This window comes from Ammospiza caudacuta, chromosome 12 (genome assembly GCF_027887145.1).
Source record: "Ammospiza caudacuta isolate bAmmCau1 chromosome 12, bAmmCau1.pri, whole genome shotgun sequence".
Taxonomy (NCBI): Eukaryota; Metazoa; Chordata; class Aves; order Passeriformes; family Passerellidae; genus Ammospiza; species Ammospiza caudacuta.
In genome coordinates, this window is record NC_080604.1 from 5,749,962 (window position 1) to 5,771,037 (window position 21,076).

A 21,076-nucleotide genomic window follows, 5' to 3' on the forward strand; every position below is an offset into this window, starting at 1 on the left:
CACCCGGGCAGCTGAAAGGTCCAGTGGCCACCAGCCCCTGGAGCTCTGGGAGTGGAAATGACACCGGTACCAGCACAACCACTAGAGACACTGGGGTGCTGAACTACATCGTTTATTGAGGGTCAGCAGCAGGGGTCAGCAGCCTTAGCACTGCAGGTGCTTGAGCAGCCACAGCGCCATGTTCATAAAGCCATCAGCTTCGGCTTCGACACCAGCCAGCGCATGGTTGTTCCCTGGGTACCAGAGCAGCCTAGAGGTGAAACAGGGATTAGTGCTGTGTCTGCACGCCACAGCTCAAGCCCTCAGCACCCCACTCACCGTGTGGGCACCCCCCGGACCTTGAGGGCACGGTAATACTCCAGACCCTGCTTGGGGGGCACACGCCGGTCATCCTCCCCCAGCATCAGCAGCACGGGTGCACGGACCTGCAGGAGCAGCACAGCCTCAGCAGTGGCACTGCTGTTGGGGACAGGGATGGGGATGGGGACAGTGACATACCTGGTCAGCATAGCGTATGGGTGACTTGTGCAGCATCTCTGTCCACTGGGCTGGGTCTGGCAGAGCATCAGGTTTGTAGGGCAGCCCTGTCTCTGTCAGGCACCTGCGGGCAAGAGAGTTGGGGGCACATGTATGGCTGGGATGGCAAGGAGCCTGGGAAGCTGGGGTAGCAGTACTCACCAGTCCGGGATGTCGGTGGTGGCCACCATGGAGGCGATGTTCACCACGGGGTTGCGGACCACGCAGGCACGGTAGGTGTCAGGGAACTGCCCGATGAGGTGGCACGCCAGGAAGCCCCCATGCGAGCCACCGACCAGTGCCACCCGGGTAGCATCCAGCATCTCCTCCTGTAGCACCCGCTCCACACAGAGCTGCCACCACGGGGAACACCCACTGAGCAGGCAGCCCCACTTTCCCTTCTCAGGGCACCTGCAGGAGCACACAGTGCCCCAGGACCATGTGCCAGGCCATACCTGCACATCGCGTACGTCCTGCGTGCCCACGTTGCCTGGCAGGGAGGCCACGCTGTCCTGGCCAAAGCCCAGTGAGCCACGGTAATTCACTGTGTGGGGAGCAGTGTCAGAGCCCTTCCTCCTTCATGCCCCCACCCTGCCCCTCCATGGGTGCTGTGCCACCAGAGCCCTGGTGTCACTCACCCAGCAGCACAGCAAAGCCCGCACGGCACAGCGCCGCCGGGTACAGCATCCACCCGGCCGTGAAGACGGAGTGAGGACCACCTGCAAATGGCAAAAGCAAAAGGGGGGTGACACTGCCTGGCTGGGGTACAGTGGGATGGGGACAAGCTCTTACCATGGGGCATCACGACCAAGGGGGGCTTCTGGCCAGCGGGACCCTTGCTTGGGCGCATCAGGATGGCATCGAAGTCCAGGCCCCCTGTGGAGGCAGGGAGGGGGTGTCAGGGAGCAGTGAGGATGGTGGAGCACAGCCTGACCCCACCTCAGGCACTCACTGTACTGGGGATGCTCCTGCTCTGGTGTGGGCTGCAGGGTGCGGATGCCCCAGCTGATGCCAGGCATGGGGGGGGCATCCTGCAGGCAGATCCACTGTGTCTGTGCCTCATGGCCAGCAGCGGGCAGGACTGCCACTTTCTGTGCAGGGAGAGGAGTCAGTGCCTGTGCCAAAGGGCTGGTGGGCATGGGGGAGAGGGCTCAGTGCCCATGCCAAGGAGCTGGTGGGCACTGGGGACATGACTTTACCAACATGGGGGGGCAGCTAGGGGTGGAAAACCTGGCCACCAAGAGGTCCCGGTCAATGGTGAGGACAGACCAGCTTCCCTGGGGAGAATCTGGGGAGGAGGGGGTCAGACCTGCAGGTGTGACCCTCTCCCCACCCCTGGCACCACATGGCCCCATTGGCCTGTCACTCACCAGCTGTCAGCGAAGTTGTGGTGCCTGTTGCCGTGTCCACCACGAACACATCCTAGGGGCAGGAGAGCAGAGTTCAGTGGAGCCCTGACCCAGCCAGGCCCCCCCTGTGTCCCCCAGCACCCCCTCACCTGCTGGCTGCGCTGGGCCGTGTCCAGCAGGATCCTGCGGCTGTCGGCCGCCCAGCACATCCCTGGCAGCGCGCCACAGTAGATTCCCGGGAAGGCACCTGTGATCAGAGTGCTGGTACTCAGCATCCCCCTGAGTCTCCCCCAACACCCCCAGAGCTGTACTCACCCCATGCTTGCCGTGGCACAACCTCCAGCACCGTGCTGGTGTGTTTGGTGTACCAGTCGTACTGCAGGAGACATTGGGCAAGTTTTGGAGGGTCTCAGCCTGCCTGCCCCCACTGCAGCCCAAGGAGGGGACATTGCTGCCCTCCTGCCAGCCCCACCCCAGCATGGGCACCCTGGCACCTCCTTGGTGCCTGCCAGTGTCCCCCTGGTGCTGCTCACCATGCGGAGCTGGCTGCACTGCTGGTGGGGGCCCAGGACATTGTTTTCCAGGTAGACGATGCGGCAGCCATCGGGGCTGAGTCGTGGTGACCACACAGCCTTGGTGTCCTCAGAGAGCAGCTCTGCGTGGGCACGAGGGGATGGTGAGGGGTGGCAGGGGAGCCAGGGCACCAGCAGGATTGGGGCATACACTGCTTACCGCATCTCCCCCCTGTCAGGTCCACGTAGAAGAGCGCTGACCTGCCAGCACAGAGGGGTGTCACAGTGGGGTCAGGGGGCCAGGCTGTGGGGTTGGTGCCCTGCAGGGCCCACCAGCAGGGCTGGGCTGTGGGGTGCCCTGCAGGGACTCACCGGCGGTTCGTGCAGTACCGCAGCCCCAGGCGGAAGGGGTCGTGCCACCAGCCCACGAACACCACGCCGGTGTCCTCAGGTGACCAGAAAGCCTGTGGGGAGAGGGGAGATACTCAACACAAAATGCTGCTGGCTTCTGAAACCTCCCTTCTCTGGTTCCCTGCTGCTCCCCATCCTGACCTGGCCGGGAGAGAGGTGCTCTGGGATGCCCTCCAGCACCGAGATGCTGTTGCCCTCGATGTCCAGGACGCAGAGGACGGGCACACTGCGGGTGCTCAGCGTCTCTCCCCAGTCCTCGTGGTACACGAACTGCTCGCCCTGTGGCACAGTCTGGTCAGCCCCACAGCCACACAGCCAGCCCCCAGCTGACCCAGGGTGGGGGGACCCCACCTTGATGGGTGCATCCTCCTTCTTGGGGTGCCCTGTGTCCTCATCAGAGGTGCCCAGCTCGGGGGCTTTGCTCTGGAAGAAGGACTCAGCCTTGGGACGCTTCTTCTCCGCCACATAGAGCAGGTGGGTCTCCGAGTGAGACCAGGCAAGGCACCCAAACTGGTCTGCGGGGGCAGGTCAGCATTGGCCACCCTGCCCCCTGAAAACCCACATTCCCTGGCATCCCCCAGCCCCTCACCATCATCATAGACGCTGCCATGCTTGTCCAGCGCTGTCAGGTCGATGCTTTTCACCTTCCGGTTCTGATCCCAGACCTGGGGGCAGAGATGCCAGGGCATCACCAGGTGCCAAGACACGGTGTGGTCCCAGCCCCGAACCCCAGTGAATAAATATCCATTTTCCCTCAGAACCCTCCTTACCTCCAGGAACTGCTTTTCTTTCTCCTTCTCCTTGGCAGGGACCTTGCGCAGGACGGCCTTCAGCATCCCACTGGGGGACTCCCGGCTCAGCAGCCTGAGGGTGAGTGGGTGAGTGCCCACCAGCCCCCACTTACTGCTTCCCCCAGGACGTGTGAGGGGCAGGATGGGACTTACTCGTCCTTGATCTCAGAGCAGGTGCCAGCGGGCCCCGAGTAGACAATGGAGGCTCCATCGTGGAAGATGAGATACTGACGGCAGAACTTGATGTTCTCAGCCCTCGCCAGGTCCCGCTGTGACCACTCTGCGGGGAGCAGGGTGAGGCACCAGCTGCATCACTACCAGCCAGGCAAGGACTCCCCGGACCCCTCTTTCCCTCCCAGTCCTCCCCATCCCCGTACCGGTGTAGAGGCTGCAGTACTTGCCCCCGTACTGGGTGGTGAGGTCGGGGCCGAGGCAGGCGGTGCTGAGCCCCGGGTGCTGGCTCAGCTCTCGGTACAGCTCCGACAGCTCCTCCGCACGTGGCTGTACCTGCGGGACACGCCGCGGCTGGAGGGGAGGGGGGCCGGACCGGGGAGTAACGGGGCACAGGGGCACTTAATGGGGCTCCAGTATAGACGGGGGGGATTTTGGGGGGTACTGGGGGCAGCGCTTGAAGAGGAGGAGAACATGGGGGAGGAGAACAGCGCAGGACTGGGGCAATACCGGGGGTGCAGAGCCAGGACACTACTGGGGCACCAGGGACCAGGAAGGCACTGGAGAGCAGATCCTGGGGTACATAGCCGGGACCAGGAGGGCACTGGGACAGTTGCGGGGGTACCCGTGACCACCAGGATCCTGAGTGCAGGTCCTGGGGTGCAAAGGAGCCTAGGAGGGTGCTGCAGCAGTTGGAGTCTATGGAGGAAGTGGAAGGGTACGGGGGTGGTGCCGAGCCGGAGAGCCGGCGGAGCAGCGGGGTCGGGGGGCGCGGGGGCGCTGCGGGACGGGATCCCGGGGGACGGACGGGGGGGGCAGCGGGGGAGGGTCCCGGGGCTCTGACGTCACTCCCCCCATTCCCTCACCGGCGGCTCCATGTCCTCGCGACGGGGGGCGGGGCCAGGCTCGGCACTTCCGGGATGGGGCGGGGCCTCAGGCCTGCGGCACCTCCCATTGGCTGCGGTGCTCGGGGCACCTCCCGCTTTGAGGCGCCCCCCGGTGGGCGCGGGCGGCGCTGCAGCCGCATGCAGGACAGTCCCCGGTACTCCCGACGCGTCCCGGCGGCCGTCCCCTGCCGCCGATCGCCCCCGGGGCCCTCTGAGGCGGCAGCCGGGGGACAGACCGCGGCCCCGTGTGGTAGTCAGGGAGAGGCGCTGCGGAAGATTGTCGCGATGTTACGGAAAGGCAGGACCCTCTGTTCCCCATAGATAGGACCTTCTGTTCCCCATAGATAAGACCCTCAGTTACTCATAGATAAGAAATTAACATAGGAATGTGGCCCCACTAACAGTAGGAATGTTGCCCCACTGAAGCCAGTAACTTTCCACTCCTTACCCAGTACTTTTCCATTCCCTACTAACCATAGATAAGAAAGACAAACCCCTTTTTGACGTAGAGACCCCTTAGACTATAAGACCCCACGAGAAGAAGTAATAAACGCCTTTTGACCGTCCACCACATTGGTGTCTGCGTGTGTCATTGGCCCGAACGGCCCTGGAGAGTGGGCTGTCGAGCTGTACCTCAGAACCAGGTCGCCTGCCTTGGTATAGAAGGCAACAGCCCCGCAGCCTCTGGATCGTCCCGGGGTGGTTTGCCCACCGGGTGGTTGCAGAACAGGGGCTCTATGCGCAGGACCGGGTGGATCGGACTCGAGAGGCACAGGGATCCCAGCCCCGCAGCCTGGCTGGGGGGTATCGGGCCATCGGGGGCCCACGGGACTGAGCAGCCTGCTCAGGGGGGTGGGATTGAGTCATTGGCGCCCGCAGCAGCTCTGCCAACGGGGATTGGGCCCTTGGGAGCCCACCAGAGCCAGCAGCCTGGCCAGGCAGGTGAGATCGGGTCCTTGATGCCCACAGGGACCCCCTATCCCTGCAGCCCAGCTGTGAGTGGTAGAGCTCAACAGTGCTTGGTGACAACCAGATCCATTCCAGCTACCCCCACCACGGCAGGGGTCCCGATCCCCCGTCCCCCACACTGCAGGCAGGCAAGAATCTGGGCCAGTCCGTGGTTTGTGTCAAGTCCTTTTTATTCTGTTCCCACAGAAACACCTGGTGAGGGGGCAGCTTCTGGGAGGGAGTCACGACACAGCGGCGGGGGTGGTACGGCACGGTACGGCACGGTACGGCACGGTACGGGGTCACTACGGGTGGCACAGAGCACAGCAGACACGCACACCGTCACAATGTTCAGAGGGAGCGCACCCGGCATCGCACTTACCGCTGGAAAGGGCGCCCAGCCGCGCTCGGCCCTCGCTCTTTGCACGCCCCGTCCCCCCGCCCTGTCCAGCAGATCGCCACACCTGGGGCTGGGGGCCCGGCCCTGCGGGGGCTGCGCGCTCCCGCTCCTGGCAGGCACGAAGGCAAGGTGGCGGATGTGCTCGGGCGGCGACACTGGCCCCGGCGGGGGTCTCGGTCCCGCGTGCGGTTGACACACTGTACAAGTATTTACAGCGCGGGGAGCGGCGGGGCCGGCGGCCCGCGGGAGGCGCCCCCGGGCTCTGCACTTGTCACGGGCCGGGAGAGGCGGCGGCGGAGCGCGGGGCCGGGGCTCTCCTCCCGCGTGCCACAGCCGCCGGCCTGCCCCCAGCCCTGGGCACCGGACCGGCAGAGCTCCCGGCCAGGGATCCGCCACAAAGCGTGGGCTTCCCGCGGCAGCCGGGTCCTCGATCACAAGTGCATAAATCTGCTAAGAGCTTTCAGTACAGCGATGGACTGATGGAGAAGAAAAAAAGAAAAGTCCAGGCAAAGAACAGCAAGCACTGAAAGGCGGGTGGAACCGTGCAGAGAAGTAGCAAGCCATGCTCTAGGACGGGACAGACGGTCACGGGCGCTAGGGCTGCCCTTTGGCAAAGTGGCCCTCCGTGGGTCGAACATGCCACGAATTCATACGCACGGGTGGTCGGTACTGAATAGTTCTCGGGTCGCTCGGCGGCACGCTTTGCGATGGAACCCTTAGGCGCGACATTGAACTGATTAGCTATTCACAGGTCTTGTTCTGGAGTCGTGTTATTTCGTTGCATAGAACATCAGGCGGGGGAGCGGGCGGCTGCCCCACGCCACGGGGGTGTCGGCGGGGCGCTGCCAGCGCGGGGAGGCGGCGGGGCGCGGGCGAGCCCCCTCCTCGGGCTGCCTCCCCCCCTGGGAATCCCCTCCTGGCAGGGCGAGTGGGCTTTGGCCGCCGGCCGCTGCGCCGGCCGTCCCCGCAAAATGGCTTGAGAAGGACTTGGATTGCACAGTAAAAGGAAGGATACTGCCGGAGGCAAAGCTCTCCTGATCTTGTTCCACGGGATTTGTGCTCTTTTGTAGCCTCCTGCACTCTATTGCTTCTACAGACGACAGCCCGTGTGCTAACTCATCGCACAAAGCAAAGAGGGAAGAGGATTTGGTATAAACTTTAGAAAAATAAAACCCCGAAACCAAAAGAAAATGAACCCAAAGAAACCGAGGAAAAAAGGACCCCCCTGACGACGCCCCGTGCCCCCCCCCCCCACCCCCCGGTGCGGATGAGGTATACACAGAAATCAAAGTGGGATGATTAAGGCTGTTCTTGAAAGAAAAGGGGTGCCCGGCGGCAGGCGCGCTGGCTGCGTGGCGAGGGCGAGCGCGGCCCTTTCAATGCTTCCAATGGCTTCGGGACAAGCGCCCAGCCGGCCGCGCCGCCTGTCAGAGTCCTATGGCCTCGTATTTCGGTAGTGAACAGTGTTAGGTCCTAGCTGACGCGCCCCGGGCTCCCCGGCGCAGTGCGGGGGGCGCGGGGACGGCCCCGGCGGGGCGGGTGGGGTCGGGAAGGAGGAGCGGCGCCCACGGCGCCCAGCCCTCGGCTCGCGGGGGGGAAAAACCTATGAAGAGGCCAGAGCTGGGGTTCAGAGGGAACAACTCTGCGTATAATCTTGAGAAAGGGCCGCAGCCGACCTACGGGGCCTGACCCGACGGTCCGGACCAGGCCCATCCCCTCGGGGCAGCTGCCGGGGCTCGCCGAGTGCCGCGCCGGAGCTGCTCGCCAGGCGTGGGGGGCACCCGCCCCGGGGCGTCCGCCGGGCCCCTGCTCGGCCGTCGTTTGGTCCAGCATCCAGGGATCGCCCTGTTTTCAAAAGCTTGCGGGAGACAGAGAGGGAGAGAGAGAGAAAGAAAGAGAGAGAGAGACAGAGAGAGAGAGAGCGAGAGAGAGAGGCGTTAGTCCGAGCAGCCTCTCCCCGCGGAAGGGTCCCCGCCGAGCGGCAGCGCTGGCCCGAGCAAAAAGGCCCCAGAGAGCCAAGAGGCACTGCCAGCGGAGCAGCTGCCGCCGCCTCCGCCCGCCCCCGCGCTGGACGGGCTCCCGGAGCAGAGCCCGGACCACCCAAAGCTTCCCTGGAAACCCAGGGTCTGCACCAGCGCTGCCGAGACTGTGGAACAAGGCCAAGCCTCCACGCCTCGGCCTGGGGCCAGCACCTGGGGATGAAGATGGCGATGAGTGACCCAGCATGAAGGGGATGGGTCCATGCTGTGTCTTTCCCAGCCTGGGGGCTGAGAGTATGGCAAAGCAGGGCTCAGCAGGTGCTCAGGGGACAGTGGTGCTGCTGGAACCTCAGAGGTGGCACAGCAGAGGGGAGCTGTGTGCTGGTGTGCCCTGTACACTCACCGTTATACTCAGAGTCTGGCGCCGCGTGCTGAATTCATTGGCTTCTTCATAGGTTTTTCCACTGCAACGACTCAAATCTCCACTCACTTCCCAAACTCCTGCAGTGGAAGGGAGGAGGAGGGCATCAGGCACGGCCGGGGCAGGGAGAGCCCATGGCAAAGTGCCCACTGCTGGCTGCACTCACCTTGTGCCGTTCTCTCACCAGAACGAAGTGAACTTCTTGCCGAAAGCTGACACCGCTGTGGGGAAGGCAGGACAGGTGTCAGGATGGTGTAGTGACCCTGGTCCCCCACCTCCCTGGGCCCCAAACTGTGGGAGCACTGCATCCCACTGGCTGCACCCAGCCATCCCCAAGGTGCCCGACTCTGTCTCGGTGCAGAAGAGCACCATCGCCCTGTCCCCATCCCGGGAGCAGCCCTCACCTTCAGTTAGTTTGCCTGCTTGTTCCGCTGCCCCCCCTGGCAGGATTTTGGAGAAGACACTCTCTCCTTCCCCGCCGGGCTGCCCTGTGGCCATGCCTGCGGGACCACGTGGCCCAGCCGCCCTTGGACCGGCCTTGCTGTCTGCTGGGGGACAAACGAAGCCACTGTTAGCAGGGGACAGGCCCGGCTGGCAGAGCTCAGCCGAGCTTTGGGGTGCCAAGCAGCTGGCATGGGATGGGACAGATGGCACAGTGCCACTAGGGCTCACTGACCTGCTGCTCCCAGGGGCTGTGCTGATGGTGCTCTCCCCGGCTGCTGTGGCACTTTTGCTGCAGGTTTGGACGTGTCTGTCGGCTCCACTTTTGTCTGGAAAGGAGAAAACAGTTCTCAGGGCTCACCCTCCCAACAGAGCATCTGCTAGGGGTGGCACAGTCTGGGAGGTGACACTGAAACCCCCAAACACTGCTCCACAACCCCAGAAGACGAGCAAAGCATCCAGGACAGAGTGTTGTCCCCTCCTGGGTCCCCTCGAGGGGATGGCAGCTTCCACAGCACCTATGGGTGTCTGTATTGGGTGTGTGAGTGGGATACACTTTACTCCATGGCTCCCATTCCCAACACTTCCCCTGCCAGCCCCTGGCCGCAGCCAGCTGTGCCGATTCCAGGCCGAGCTGTGGGGTCAGGATGCAGCCTGGCCAGCTAAGCCTGTACTTACCGCCGGTGCTGGGTGCCCGCCCGGCTGTGCATGGAGTGTGGCCGGTGCCTTCCCTGCTGCCTGGGCCGGCCCTGGCTGCTGCTGCGGTGGCCGGGACGAGGGGGGTCCCTGTGTCCTGCCCCTGGTCTCAGGCTGTGCCGAGCTTGCTGGCTGGGCAGCCTGGCGTGCTGCCGGCTGCTGCCGCGCTGCCGGCTGCCCTGCCTGCTGCTGCCTGGCCGCCGGCTGCTGTGGGTGCGTGAGGGGCTCCTGCTTCGGCGCTGGCGCGGCCGGCCCGTGCGGCTGGGAAGGTTTCTGTGCCTTGGGGGTCTCAGTGCCGTGGTGGTGAGCAGCGGGGCGGGATGATGGGGCGTAATCAGCGGAGCTGGGGCCGTAAGACGCGCGGGACTCGGGCTGCTGCGCCTTCTTGGGGCCGGCTGAAGGCCCGTGGCCACGGGGCTCATGGCGGCCAGATTCTCGTGGGTGCTGCTTCGATGAGCGGCGTGGGGGCTCGTCGCTGGCGTGCCGGGAGGAGCCAGCGTGGCGATCGTAGTCCCTGTGGTGCCGGTGCTCGCGGTGTTGGGGGTAGTCGTCATGCTGCCACGGGTCTTCATCGGGGGGCTCGTCATAATCGTGGTAGGTGTGCTTAACTGGGGGTCTCTTCTGTGAGGAAGAGTGGCCACCGTAGTGCCTGACCCTCTCTGCCCGCGCCTCCCTGGGCTTATCAAACCAGTCTGTTTCCTCCTGACCCAAATGATAGGCTTCGGAAACCAAAAACAAACCACAGTCAATCTCTCGCTCGAGGCTGCGCGGGCGGAAGCCATGCAATGAAGTGGGAGGGACAAGCAGCGGGCACGCGCGCGGGGGACAGCACGTGCCGGTGGGGACGGGACGCGGCGCAGCAGGGCACCGTGCAGGACCGGCTAACACCGAACACCCAGGGCAGGGGGAGGAAGGCACGTGTCAAGCAAACTGAGGCGGTGAGAGTGTCTCTGCGTACGAGCGGACGGGCATGCCCCGGGGAAGTGCCATGCTCTGGGGTGGTCACCACGGGGAGCTGTTACCTTCGCTGTCCGAGACAACGCAATGGGCATCATCCATGCCGTAGCCCTCCTCGTGCTTGTACGAGTGACTCCTTGGCACATCTTTGATGTGCTTTTGCACATCAGGCAACGAGTGGCTGGAGCAGAACTGGGAGCAGGGGTCCCCTGCTGACTGGGGGCCCGGCCCTCCTGCAGTGCGTGACCCCCCCATTGACTTCCCCATGGGACTGACAGGACTCTCCTCCTCCGAGTGCTGCGAGCGCATGGGCGCCCGCCCACGGCTCTGGCTCATGCTGAGGGATGAGGGCTTGGAGCTGACTTTCTGGGAGCGCTCCATGCTCTCCCGCTCATAGGACTTGCTCCGGCCGCCCATCTCCCGGCTGGAGGACTTTTCTACCCCATAGCCAGAGGAGCGAGTTCTGCTGCTGGAAGAGTAGACCCGCTCCTCCTCATCCACCAGATCCCGGCTGGAGACACCGTAGTACTTTTGCTGCTCATAGACGTTCTTCTTCAGGCCGTAGGTGATCTCATCCTGCAGCTTCTTGGCCCTGGAGGCCACATTGCTGCTGCCAATTGAGGTGGTTGTTGAGTAGGAGGCCAGGTCTGACTCTACATCTTTGGCTTCTTCAATGGGGGAGAACTTGGAGATCTTCTGCTCCATGCCCTGCTTCCTGTGCTTGCTGCGCTTGGAGGAGATGACAGCAGGTGCCAGGTTCTTGGATGAATGCTTCGGTAGTGGTGTGCCAGAGCTGTGCTTGTCCATCCGTGAGGAGTGCCGGTACTCACTGTCCCCATAGTAGTAGCTCGAGCTGGTGGAGCTCCCTGACACCCTGCCATTGCTTTCTGTGCCCCGGTAGTAGCTGTTCTTCCCACGATGGTCGGGGCCATGGTGATCATACATGTCCTCCTCAGACTCCTCCTCAGCTTTGGTGTAGCAGCAGGGACGGCTGGAGCCCTCGGTGTCCCCTAGATCACTCTTCTCTCTGCTGTGGCGGCTATCGGCGCTCGTGCCCACTGGCTCTGCTTTCTGCCCGTCCACTGCCGGACTCTCCTTGGTGAGCTCGCTGATGTCCTCGATCATCACATAGTTACGGGGGATGTTCTGCTCCAGATTGGTGTAGAGGGACTCGGAAGAGTAGCTGGCTGAGGGGCCTGGTGCCGTGCTGGTTCTCTCAGCCGGCCGGCTCTCAGGTGCCTTGTACTGCTCATAGCCACTGCTCGCCGATGCACTGCTGAAGGTGACGTCAGGCACGGCCGAGGAGCTGGTGGCTGCACCGATGACCTCGTAGTTGGTGGGGATCTTCTGTTCCAGGTCAGCCAGGGAAGTCTGCCGCGGCTTCTGGTGCCCGCCAGCTATGTCTGCCGGGCTCTGGTAGAGGGTGGGCTGTGCCGCCGGCACGGTGGCTGCCCCGGCGAAGGCGCTCGGGGCTTGGTAGGGGTTTGGGGGCTGGAAGCCTGGCTGGGCTGGGGTGCCCAGCTCTGGGTATGCGGTGCCGGGGGCCGAGAAGCCACCAGGCGAAGTGAAGGTGGGCAGTGGAGCTGCCGGCAAGCCATCCTGTGAGGTGCTGGCAGTGGGGTACTGGGGGTGCTGGAGGCGTGGTGGTGGGAAGGCGGTGGGGCCCTGCGGGGCAGGGTACGGGTAGGCGCCATAGGAGGCGGCGGCGGCGGCGGCAGCGGCGGCGGCGGCGGTGTAGTCGGGGTACTGCCCGGCAGGGCGCAGGCCGGCGCTGTCGTAGGCGGCGAGGCGCAGGCTGTGCAGCTCGCTGTCTGACAGGTAGTCGCGCCGATCCCCGGGGTAGCGCAGGTAGGGGTGGTCCCGCCCACCAACCCGATCCTTCAGCAGCGACTCCTTGCGCTGGGTGATGCCCAGCTCCAGGTACTTCAGCTTTGCATCGATCTCCTTCTCCTCCTCGTCCAGCTCCGCCTGCTTCTTCCGCAGCTTGGTGGCCTCATGCTCCACCAGCCTCAGGTCGCGGTCCAGCTCCTTCAGTAGGCTGGCCTTAGTGACAGGCGCGGTGGCCTTGGGAGCCAGGCTGCTCAGGTAGAGCTGGGAGGCAGCTGGGCTCGCCAAGGGGACGTGGGGCTCCTCAGGTGGTGGGCTGGGCAGCGTCCGCTTCACCTTGCGTGCCAGCGAGCTTGACTGCAGCCCCCCCACCTGCAAAGCCAAGGGACATCTGGTCAGGGGGGCAGGTGGGTGTCCCCCACACATCCCAGCCCAAGCATTGCAGTGGTCCTCCCGTGCTCTAGGGGCTGGGGTGAGGCATCCTGCTGTGCACGTGTTCCCCCATGCACTGAGAAAGCGGCGTTTATGTAAAAGCGCAATAAATAGGATGGAAGTAACAGGCAGGGCGCTTTCTGTGAGTAATTACCAGGGGTGGCAGCCAGCCAAGCGCCGAGCTGGCCACGTGCATACCCTCTGCTGCAAAAAATGCTTTCTGTCCACGGGCACTTGGCAGAGGGACTTGGGGGATTACTGGTGGGTGCTGCTGCCCCAGGAATTGCCCTGGGACTTCTTGGCTGTGCACTTGACTGCCCAAGGCAATCCTGGTGTGTAGAGGCAAAAGTGTGAGCAAGACCCACCACAACCCTAAGTGCAGCTGTGCATGGTGGTAGCTCCTCGAGACCAAAGGGGGACCCATCTGGAGCAGGGGACAGCCCTGATGCTGCCAACCCGCAGCATCTCCTGCCTGCTGACAGGCTCGGGCAGCCAATGGACCTCCAGGGCCTCCCTCCAGCTGCTGGTGTTGGCATGCACGTCTGTGCCTGCTGGCTGCCATCAGCTGCTGCAGGGACCGGCCTTTTGAAATATTAATTGCATAGGACTAATGAAACTGCAATGTCCCGAGGTGCCTCCCAGGGCTGTTCCCTGAGGGTAAGGTTGTTCCCTGTGGTGACGTACCTGTGAGCTGGGGAGCAGCGGGTGTTGGTAGAGGGAGAACCTGTCCTTGCCGGCCTCCTCGGAGGTGGGGCTGATGGGCTTGGGGTCGGACAGGGAGCGCTGCATGGTCTTGATGGGGCGCGGCAGCGTCTGCTGGCGCTGGGCTAAGTCAGTGGTGAAGTGCTTCTGTGGGGGGACGTGGGCCTTGTTCAGCCGCTCGCTGGTGGCAAAGGAGGACTCCAGGAGACGATGGGGGGACAACGGGGAGACAGGTGAGTAGAGGACCTGGGGAGAGCGAGGTGGCTGGCGTGTCACCAGCTGGGAGAGGGATTCAGCTGGCAGATGGGATTGGTAGCCAATTTCCAGGGGATCTGGCTTCTTCTTCTCAAACTTGCCCAGGGTCTGCTGCCGGACAGCGTGGGGGTCCAGGGGGCCTGTGCTCACTATTTGGAGGCTGGTGGAGTAGGGTGGGATGGTGGTGGGCACCGTCAGCTGGGGGACCACGACGCCAGGTTGGGGAGCTGGCTCTGGCTCTGTCTGGCAGGCCAGGCTCTCACCCCGCTGTGTCTTCTCTGGGGCTGAGATGTACTTCACGATCTCCACTCGGGGGTCATGGGTGGTGATGTGAATGGAGGGGGAGACGCGGAGGAGCTGGTCGGGCTCTGTCTGCACTGAGCAGTCGCTGATGGTCTGGATACCCACGCTGGCTGTGCGGGTTGCCCCGTCTGTCTTGCCCTCGGTGCTGGCCTCAGTGTGCCGTGAGGCCCTGGAGCGCCGGCGGCGCACAGGCTGCTCCCACTCCCCGCTGTCCTCCTCGTCCGTCTGCACACTGCAGTCAGCGCTGCGCCGCGTCCGCCGCCGCCGCGACAGCATGAACCGCTCCTCGCCGTCCTCCTCGTCTGTCTGCACGCTGCTGTCCGCCATCTTCCGCGCCGCAAAGGTCTCCTTCTCGTAGGCATCCCTCAGCCGTGGCATCGAGTTCCTCTTCTTGATGCCCCGGCCGGGTTCCCAGGACTCCTCGACTTGAAGTGACATGTCTGAGGCTGAGCTGCTGAGTGGCCGCTGTGGCATGGGGTAGCGGGGACCGGCAGGCCCCTCTGGGGGTGTCTGGCCCGCTGGGGGCCATGCCTGCCCATTGTGCGGCAGCACCCGCGGTGCCTCAGCGGGCCCCTCGGGTGGGCGGGCAGTGGGCTCCACGGGAGTGGGGAAGATGGTCTTCTGCCGCTTCTGCTCCTCCAGCTGCTGCTGCAGCTGGTGCTGGAGCTGGTGGATGTGCTCGAGCTGGAGGCGCTGCTGGGCGAGCTGCTCCCGTTGCAGCGCCAGCTGCGCGTGCCGCTCCTCCTGCTGCTGCTGCAGCACCTGCTGCTTGATGCACTGCAGCTCCTGCAGCTCCCGCTGCACCAGCAGCTGCTCCTTCTCCCGGTGCCGCTGCAGCTCGGCCCGCTCCCGCTCCAGCTCCTCCTGCAGCCGCAGCTGCCGCAGCTTCTCCAGCTCCACGCGCTCCCGCTCCAGCTGCAGCACGTGCTCCTGCTGCTTGCGCTGACGCTCCTCTTCCCGCTCCCTCTCCTCCCGCTGAGCTCCATCCAGTGGTGGCTTGGGCGCTGTGGCCACTGGCCCGCTCTCCTTGGGGGCTGCTGGTGCTGCTGGTGCCTCTGCACGGGGGGCAGCTGGTGGTGGCTCTGCTCTCTGCAAGCCACTGGCAGGTGCGGCAGGGGCAGCGGGTGCTTTGGCAGCAGGAGCAGCTCCCACCGCTGCCGGGGCTGTGCTGGCAACAGGCTTCCCCAGGTAGACGGGTGTCTCCATCATCGAGGCTGCTGGGGCCGGCCGACCTGGGGCCGGGAAGCGGTAGAGGCCCTGTGCTGCAAGTGGGACACGGGGAGTGACAACTGGCAGCCTGGCCAAGCTGGCCAGTGGGACTGCAGCCACACCACCTGGGCCGTAGGGTCTGTATAGCCCACGCAGCATGGGCCGCAGCACCGAGGCTGGCTGGGTGGTGATGGGCAGGGTGGAGGCGATGGGGGTGTTGATGGTGGAGTAGATCATGCCGTCGGCGGCCCGCACGGTTGCGGTGGAAGGAAGCATTTGCCGGATGGCGCCCAGGCGAACACCAGGAACGTTGTACTGTGCCAGGTTGCTGAAGCCCTGCCGTCCCTCAGGGAAGGTGGGGTTGTACATCCCACCAGGTTTGGGGGGTACAGGGCCCTGCTGCTGAGCTGCCAGCCCCCCTGTGGCCCCCTGCCCAGTGCTGGGGCCATAAGACAGCACATCAGGGCCGTTGGCATGCCGGCCCCCGTACTGGTCCATGGAGTTGAGGGCAGCACACATGCGGCTGATCTCACGTGCCGTGGTGGCACTGTAGTGGGCCAGGCTGGACTCCTGGAAGCTGGCCAGGTCCCCCCGGTGTGAGAAACGGTAGTCAGAGTAGAGGTTGGAGGCCGAGCTGTACCTCCGCATGGGGAAGGGGTGGCTCAGCAGCTCTCCTGGTTGGCGGAGGTCAGAAAAAGAGCCGTACTGTGGCCCCTGGCCCAGGTAACCCCCTTCGGCAAAGCCCACACTGTAGGAGTGCTTCATGGTGCTGAGGTCCACGGCCGCATCACCTGCTGGGGCAGGGAAGGGCTGATCCCCCTTTGTGTGGTAGTAGCTCATCCCGATTTCAGAGAGGTTCGTGTCCGACATGGAGGAGTAGAGTCGTCCAAAGGCGCTGGCTGGGTAAAACTTCTGCTCCTCGTAGAGCGCAGGTGCCGGGGCCGGCTGCTCCCGGTAAGGGAAGGTCTCTGGCAGCTCTGGCTCTCTGCTGCCATACATTGGTCCACCAGCTTTCCGACCAGGCATCACTGCCGCCTCCCCAGTTTTCTTCTCTGGCATCTTGGAGGTGGGGTTGAAAGCACCCGTGCAGCTGCCACCAAAGGGAAACTTGTAGACCATGTCACAGCAGGCCACCTGGCTCTCTGGCTTCACGCCCGTGAGGTCCAGGACGTTGGCTGGCCCCTCCTCCTTCAGCACTTTGGTCACCGGGCCAGTAGCTGCTTCCTCCATCTGCACCATCATCACCTGGGATTTCTTGCCACCCAGGGCAAGGAGAGGGCTCTGGCTCTTCAGCTCTACTGGCACTGCCCGGTACACCTCCGATCCTGGCTCTGGTGGGAAGGCCTGTGAGAGGCCACTGGCATTCTGTGCCCCACCGGTCTGTGTGAGGAGCACGTCCTTCTTCACCATCTGGCCTGGCATGCCGTACCTTGCAAATTTGGTCTGGGGGGCAGCAGGAGGCTCGGGCTTGCCACTGGCCACCCCGCTGGCTCTGACAGTGGCTGTCTGGACACCCTGCTCCACCTGCTTCACCTGCGCCAAGCACACTGGGCTCCCAGTCCCCTGCCCAAAATCCACACGGCTCTGGAAAGGGTCTCCATAGACCATGGGTTGCTTGGACTGCGAGAGAATCATGGGAGAGGCGATGGCCAGGCTGGCAGTGCTGGCTGCTGCAATGATGGCGTGGGGCTGCTCCTGGGCATTGAGGTTGATGATCAAGGGCTGGATGGCTGTGGACTGCCGGTTGGGGATGTGGTCCAGGGTCAGGCAGTACTTCCTGGCCTCAGTGGCCAAAGATGTGAGATCCATGCCTTGGTCTGTTATGATGATGGGGGCAGACTTCAATGCGGTCCGTAAGTCCACAGCATTGCTGCTTGGTACCTTGGGCCCTGGCTCCACCCGGGATGTACCAGGGATGGAGGAGATGCGACAGAGGGAGATGTTTTCTGCAGGGAGTGCTCCCCAGCTGTAGAGTCCTGTGATGCCATCAGGGGCTGAAGTCACGGCAGGTGCTTTCTGGGCGTGGTCCTTCACTGGCTGTGCCCTGATGTAGGCACCTGTCAGCTGCTCTGGCTCTGGTGTCTGGGTGTAACCATGTGCCAGCAGCTGCCGGCTTGGCCTGGTGGGGGACGAAGTGGGAGATGTCAGGGCGCCAGAGCTGACTGGCTTGGTTTGACTGGCTGCATCAGCTGCCAGTGTGATCACCATGAAGGGGGAGTCCTGTGAGGACGCCTGCCGAGTCAGGCGCGGAGAGCCCGCCCGGTGTGGTGTCTGTGTTCCCTGCGCCACCATGGGGGAAGAGGTGTCCGGGCCAGCAGCAGCAGCAGAAGGACCATCATAGGAGAGCACTGGGCTCTGTGTCTGTGTGGAAAACTCTGCTGTGGCCTTTGTAGTGCGGGTGGGACTCTGCGTGGGTGAGGTGGGTGAGAGCGGAGGGCTGGAGCTCTTGAAGAAGGTGTATGTCTTGGGCAGTGTAGGCTTGCTGTCACTCACGGCTGGGATCTTCTCCCTGGCTGTCTGCACGCTAATCTCCACCGTCCTGGTTCTGGTGGTATCCTCGGTCTGTGAGCCATAGCTGACAGTGCTCTTTGATGGAGTGTAGCTTCTCCCACCTATGGATGGGGCCTCCGGACTTGGTGAGCTGTAGCTCTGCAGCGCACTCCCAGGGCTGCCTGCTGCTGTTGTCACCGTGCTGGTGCCTTTGCTGTAAGCATAAGGAGTGGTAGTAACCTTGGACACTGGGCTGGGTGCTGCCGGGGCACTCTGGAGCTTGCCTAGGTCTTGTCCCTCTTTTGCAAAATGCTGAGTGACCCGGACATCAGGAATAGTCTTGCCAGTGCTGCTGTCGGAGCTGGCGAAGGAGACAGGAGCAGAGAGCTGTGTGGGGCTTGTGCCAGGGGTCAGTGGGCCACCATTCTGCTTCAGCAGGTCAGCGTAGGCGCTCTCTGCATTGAGGAAATGCTTCTCCTGGTACGCCTCCTCCTGCCCCTTGACCTTCTCACCCAGATCAAATGAAGAGGACTGGTGCATCCTGGAGATGCTCTTTGAGGTCTGCAGGATCTCCTCGTACACTGCCCCTGCCTTTGGCAGGGCACTGGAATAGTCGGGCTGGGAGGGGCGCGTGAGGCCGCCATCGTACTGGTATTCCTCGCCATATTGGTAGTCAAAGCCGTTCTGGCCCTCAGTACTGCGGTAGCCAACCTGCTGGAAGGTGCTGCTGTAGGAAGAGGCAGGCTGGGCCTGCTGGACCTGCTGCTTCTGCATCATCTCTGCCTTCCGCATCATCTCCTCATAGGCTTCCTCGGCGCTTTTCAGGGGCTTGCTGATGGGCTGGCTGGCAACACTCTCCACCTTCTCTGTCGGGGAGTACAGTGACATGAAAGTGGGCAGGTTGTATTCGCTGCCAGACTTGTACAGCTTGGAGGTCACAGCATCAAAGCTCTCTGCTTCTGAGTCAATGGAAGGCGAGTACTCGGAGCAGGAGGAGCGGTGCAGCTCCTCCATCTCTGCCGCCTGTCGCAGCTCCTCTGTGGGGGAGGCATCCTCGATGGGGGAGAGATTGCTGGGGGGGGTTTTGGAGCGCTCCCTCCTCCGCTGGGCCCTCAGCTCCTCCTTGTCACGCTTGGTCTTGCGCGCTGTGCTCCGGATGCGCTGCTGCTCCACCTCCCGCATCTTCTCCTGCTCCCGCAGGAGCTCCTCTTCCTCCCGCATCTCCTCCTCCTCAGATGAATCCTCAATGGTGGGCAGCAAGGGACCGTGTGAGCGATGCCGAGCCTTCCTCTGCTGCTTCACCTCCTCCAGGCGCTGCCGGCGGCTGGGGCTGCTGTCGCTATCTTCCTCCAGCGAGGAGATAGAGGTGGGTGAGGTGCCCGAGGTGTAGCTGGGTGTTGTGGCTGGCAGGGTGGAGGAGTACTCGCCCCGTGAGCGCTCCTCAGGGGAGCCTGTCAGGCTCTCCATCTCCAGCTCGGGCTCCCGGTCCACACTGGTGTCTGGCTCCTGGCCAATCTCCATCTCCCGGCCATAGCCAGTTGTGCTGTTCAGCTCGATGGTCTTGAATCGCCGCAGCCCACCCTGGGCCGTGCTCAAGTCATCCCCCTCCACTGCCTCCACCTCTTTGCTCTCTTCTCCTGTGTACATGCTGCTGGCACCGTGTGGCAGCCGCCGCTTGGCCGACGCTGGCTCTTTGCCCTTCTCTGCCTCGCTCTTCTGCCCAGCTTTGGGGATGCTGTACTTGGTGCGCCCATAACCTTCCTCCTCCTCCTCAAGGTTGTCCTCCTCAGCACTCATCTCCAGGATCTGTCTCCGCATGAACTCCTCATCTGTCACCTCGGCCTCCTGGCCCTTGGTCCGGGGGGGCACTGGGGAGAAGCCCCCCTCGCTGCTGTCCTCCACATAGTCATGCCGCAGCTTGCTGCCAAACTCATCTGAGGACTCTGCGCTCTCCCGCCGCTCACGCTGGTTATCCCACTCCTCATCCTCCTCCAGGATGTCTTCCAGCTCCTCATCGGAGTCAAAGGCTTCAGGGGTGATGGAGAGGTACCGTGGCCGCTGCTGTTGCCGCTGGTCTTCCTGCGGCTCTGTGCGGCTCTTGCTGCGCTCAGGGGACTGTGTGGGTGCACCCCGGCCTTCCAGGAGAGGCCGCATGCTGCTCTCCAGCTTGGTGAGCTCAGAGGGGCTGGGGGGGCTCTGCCCAGCCAGCCCAGTGCTGCTCAGCTTCTCCTCTTCCTGCTGCACCAGGCCGGTGATCTCGCTCTGGGAGCTGGAGATGCCATCGGAGGAGTAGCCGGTGTCACTGAGGCTCTGGGGGCTGCGGGACAGGTCTGGGGGGTAAGGCTTGCTGCCGTCCTGCAGGCAAGGGAGAACACAGCGTCACATCCAGGCAGCTCCAGAGCTGCTGCTCATAATTCCCCCAAACTGTCTCCCAAGGAGCACACAAAAAGTCTAGGCACCACTGGGAGCCAGCCCAGAGCAGAGGATGGGGACCATCCTGTGTTCCCCAATTCAGTGGCACATCAGTAACTTGTCTGTGCTAATAACAGCAGGTTAGAAGGTGTGCTGCAAGCAGGGGATGGTACAGCAAATGGCCCCGGGCATAAATACATTGGGGGACTAAGAAATACGTTTGAAAAACTGGGCCCCAGTGTCACCCTGGTTTTCTAGGATTTTCTAAGCCTTCTGATGTTGACATTCTTGCAGTGAACTTTCCCACACACTTTTTCTGTAAACAACTCATTGTTTTTCATTCCTTTTGGAGGAAGAGAGATTTGATGGACTGTTGGTTTGACCTGTGGCATTGCAGAGGTGGTACTGTCACCTTCCAATCCACTGTCACCCTTGTAAAACTATAAATAGTGGAGTCAGAGAATAAAACTTTCCTTTTTTCCTTTCACCTGAGAGCGGTGTGTGCCTGTGTCCCTTCGTGTCGATCTGCGACATCTGGAGAAAAAGTGTGTGGGAAAGTTCACTACAAGAATGTCAACATCAGAAGGCTTAGAAAATCCTAGAAAACCAGGGTGACACCCCAGCCCCCAAAGCACCCTTCAGAAGCAGGGCTGGCCCCAGGATCCTTGCTAGATGCCAGCAGAAATAAACAGCCCCCTTTAATTGGTTTGACAATTGGCAGTGTGAGGGACTGAGCCATGGGCACTGTGCCATCACACCCAGCCCTGGCAGGACCTGCCACCCTGCCAGAGGCACCACAGACCACTTGATTTTGGGGACCCAAGGAGCCTCTTCCCTGGGGGCTCCACAGCAGTGAGGGGAGCAGCCATTCGCTCCCAGCTGGTGGGGACCTTCTGCCATGTCCCCTCCCCATGGGGGGCTCTGCTGGCTGCTGCTGGGATGGTTGCTTGTGGGGAAACACCATCCC

General features: G+C 63.2%; 2 protein-coding genes across 4 annotated transcripts in view; both read right to left on the bottom strand.

Moving 5' to 3' along the window:
• Nucleotides 1–107: 107 nt before the first annotated feature.
• Nucleotides 108–4,848, bottom strand: LOC131563051 (acylamino-acid-releasing enzyme-like). Of its 3 annotated transcripts, none has more exons than XM_058812920.1 (22): nucleotides 4,617–4,848; nucleotides 3,957–4,086; nucleotides 3,733–3,859; nucleotides 3,559–3,652; nucleotides 3,378–3,453; nucleotides 3,140–3,303; nucleotides 2,930–3,067; nucleotides 2,750–2,841; nucleotides 2,598–2,638; nucleotides 2,399–2,520; nucleotides 2,181–2,241; nucleotides 2,015–2,112; nucleotides 1,887–1,938; nucleotides 1,716–1,804; nucleotides 1,469–1,607; nucleotides 1,309–1,392; nucleotides 1,155–1,235; nucleotides 972–1,060; nucleotides 679–869; nucleotides 499–601; nucleotides 319–425; nucleotides 108–250 (listed from the first exon to the last, which is right to left on the bottom strand). In XM_058812920.1, exons 1-22 carry the CDS (start codon nucleotides 4,626–4,628, stop codon nucleotides 145–147), a joined length of 2,196 nt encoding a protein of 731 aa, XP_058668903.1. In that variant the 5' UTR covers nucleotides 4,629–4,848; the 3' UTR covers nucleotides 108–144. The 3 variants fall into 3 exon arrangements, with proteins under 3 accessions (XP_058668903.1, XP_058668902.1, XP_058668904.1); XM_058812919.1 differs by having other exon boundaries at nucleotides 3,957–4,104; nucleotides 4,617–4,631; XM_058812921.1 differs by lacking the exon at nucleotides 4,617–4,848 and adding an exon at nucleotides 4,261–4,356.
• A 2,583-nt stretch (nucleotides 4,849–7,431) lies between these two features.
• BSN (bassoon presynaptic cytomatrix protein) overlaps nucleotides 7,432–21,076 on the bottom strand; it is an 87,356-nt gene continuing 73,711 nt past the window's right edge. The window contains exons 5-12 of the mRNA XM_058812931.1: nucleotides 13,423–20,052; nucleotides 10,545–12,678; nucleotides 9,505–10,241; nucleotides 9,062–9,155; nucleotides 8,790–8,933; nucleotides 8,552–8,606; nucleotides 8,368–8,465; nucleotides 7,432–7,843 (exon numbers count right to left, since the gene is read on the bottom strand). Coding sequence (XP_058668914.1) covers nucleotides 8,566–8,606; nucleotides 8,790–8,933; nucleotides 9,062–9,155; nucleotides 9,505–10,241; nucleotides 10,545–12,678; nucleotides 13,423–20,052 — 9,780 coding nt within the window. The 3' untranslated portion in view covers nucleotides 7,432–7,843; nucleotides 8,368–8,465; nucleotides 8,552–8,565. The remainder of the gene's footprint in view (nucleotides 7,844–8,367; nucleotides 8,466–8,551; nucleotides 8,607–8,789; nucleotides 8,934–9,061; nucleotides 9,156–9,504; nucleotides 10,242–10,544; nucleotides 12,679–13,422; nucleotides 20,053–21,076) is intronic.

What these genes read in the sequence shown, in the direction of transcription:
- LOC131563051 (XM_058812919.1), bottom strand. An exon ending in TGCTCTGAGATCAAGGACGA is followed by an intron (nt 3,653 to 3,732) that starts GTAAGTCCCATC and finishes ACTCACCCTCAG; the next exon opens with GCTGCTGAGCCGGGAGTCCC. An exon ending in AGTGCAGCCAGCTCCGCATG is followed by an intron (nt 2,242 to 2,398) that starts GTGAGCAGCACC and finishes TGTCTCCTGCAG; the next exon opens with TACGACTGGTACACCAAACA.